At 39.1% G+C, this 1,990-nt stretch overlaps 1 protein-coding gene across 1 annotated transcript; it reads left to right on the top strand.

Moving 5' to 3' along the window:
• Positions 1–913: 913 nt before the first annotated feature.
• GPR68 (G protein-coupled receptor 68) lies at positions 914–1,990 on the top strand (the record flags this gene model as incomplete). The annotated part of the gene is made up of 1 exon (XM_082485519.1): positions 914–1,990. One exon carries the CDS (start codon positions 914–916, stop codon positions 1,988–1,990), a length of 1,077 nt encoding a protein of 358 aa, XP_082341645.1.

The raw sequence follows: 1,990 nt of genomic DNA, 5'->3' as shown, positions 1-1,990 counted from the left end.
GGAATGGTTCGTATGGGTATGTGCTTGAATTATAGAAGATTCCTCAGATGAAAACAATTATATTCATATTGAATGAAGATAAAAAGGAAAGATACAAATGTATAGATAGTAACAGTAAATTAGTGGGTTTGGAGAGTTGATGGCAAATAAGGAATCTGTAATACCATGTCCTGTAGGTCTGAGACCACGGCAATACATTGTACCAGATTTTTACAGCGTCCTTCCAACAGAGAAAGACAGCTTGCTTTCAGGATTGTGTTTACAAGTAGCTGTATGAGAGAATGCTAAAAAATCCATTTTCTTTTTTTCATCCTGATGGGTTGAATTGCATATTGCACGGCATCTTGTATCTAAAGGGAAATTTAAGAAATGAAAATTAAAAATCAACAGTTTTGTGTACCCTGCATCCTCTAAGGAATTCTTAGTGGACTGCTGGTGTGCCAGAGACATTTTTTCCATCATGGACAAATCAGCTTACTGCTTTTGTGCCTCATTTGTAAAAGAGAGATGATATTTCTTCACCATTTAGGTACTTGCAAAGCTAAAGCGACAAATGTTTGTAATTTGCTTTAGAATTCTCGAACACAAAATTTTCTGGTACTTTTCTGGTAAGTACTAGGACTTACTCTATGAATCGTGATTTCCCAGGCAGGCTTTATCTTCTATCAAAGACTGTCAGAAAATTTAAGGCTAGGAAAAGGCAGCTAACTGAAAACTGTATTATATTCTTGACAATTGTATCCCTTCTGAAGATTTTCATGTGTTTTACCTTCAGGTTATTAACTTGCAGCAAGTCATCACTTCAGCCTAAAGGTTTGTGGAAGAAATAAGCAATACATGAAACAGGACGAAATTAAATGTTACATCTATTCATTCAGGATCCTGATGAATGATATACGGGGAGACATAGAAGATGGTGAATTTCATGGAAAATGCGACTGAGAAGTGCACTATTAATCATGATATCCACCAGACATTATCCCCTGTGGTATACGTATTTGTATTTGTATTAGGCTTGCCAGCTAACTGCCTGTCACTCTATTACGGGTATTTACAGATCAAGGTCAAAAATGAATTGGGTATCTACCTTTGCAATTTGACTGTAGCAGACCTGCTCTACATCTCTTCTTTGCCTTTTTGGCTTCAGTATGTTTTACAGCATGACAATTGGACCTACGATGAGCTGTTGTGCAAAATTTGTGGCATCCTCTTGTATGAGAATATCTATATCAGTGTGGGCTTCCTCTGCTGCATCTCCATCGACCGCTATCTCGCAGTAGTGCACCCCTTTCGATTTCAATGTTTTCGGACAATGAAGGCTGCTGTGATTGTAAGCATCGTTATCTGGACCAAAGAAATAATGACATGCTGCTTTGTCTTTACACACGGGGAGATCAGTATGGATGCCGATAGCCACGTGGTGTGCTTCGAGCATTACCCCATCAAAGAATGGGAGCACAATCTCAATTACTACCGCTTCTCTGCTGGCTTCCTTTTCCCCTTATTTCTGCTGTCCTTCTCTTACTGTAGGATTCTACGAGTTGTCCACAAGAGTCATGGCACTCAAAAGAAGAAGAAAATCCAAATTAAACGACTGGTTTCAAGCACTGTTTTCATTTTTTTAGTTTGCTTTGCACCATACCACATCCTACTTGTGGTTCGCAGCTTGTTGGAGAGCAACTGTTCATTTGCTGAGAAAATATTTAATATTTACCATGTTTCTCTCCTGTTGACTACTTTTAACTGTGTTGCTGATCCAGTATTGTACTGTTTTTCCAGTGAAAGCACTTACCAGAACTTTGCCAAGATGCGAGACTCTTGTTTAAGATGTTTAGGGTGCCTGAGGACTGAGACAAAGGAATCATATCCGCTGAATGCTCCAGAAACTTCTAACAGGCCACAGCATGAGCAACAACCAGGCTTATTACAAATATCACATGACAGTACTGGAACGAAGGACTCCACCACAACTAACATGGGCAACCTATAG

The sequence above is a fragment of the Vanellus vanellus genome (assembly GCF_965231255.1).
Source record: "Vanellus vanellus genome assembly, chromosome: 6".
NCBI classification, from domain to species: domain Eukaryota; kingdom Metazoa; phylum Chordata; class Aves; order Charadriiformes; family Charadriidae; genus Vanellus; species Vanellus vanellus.
This window is presented reverse-complemented; position numbering and strand designations above follow the sequence as displayed.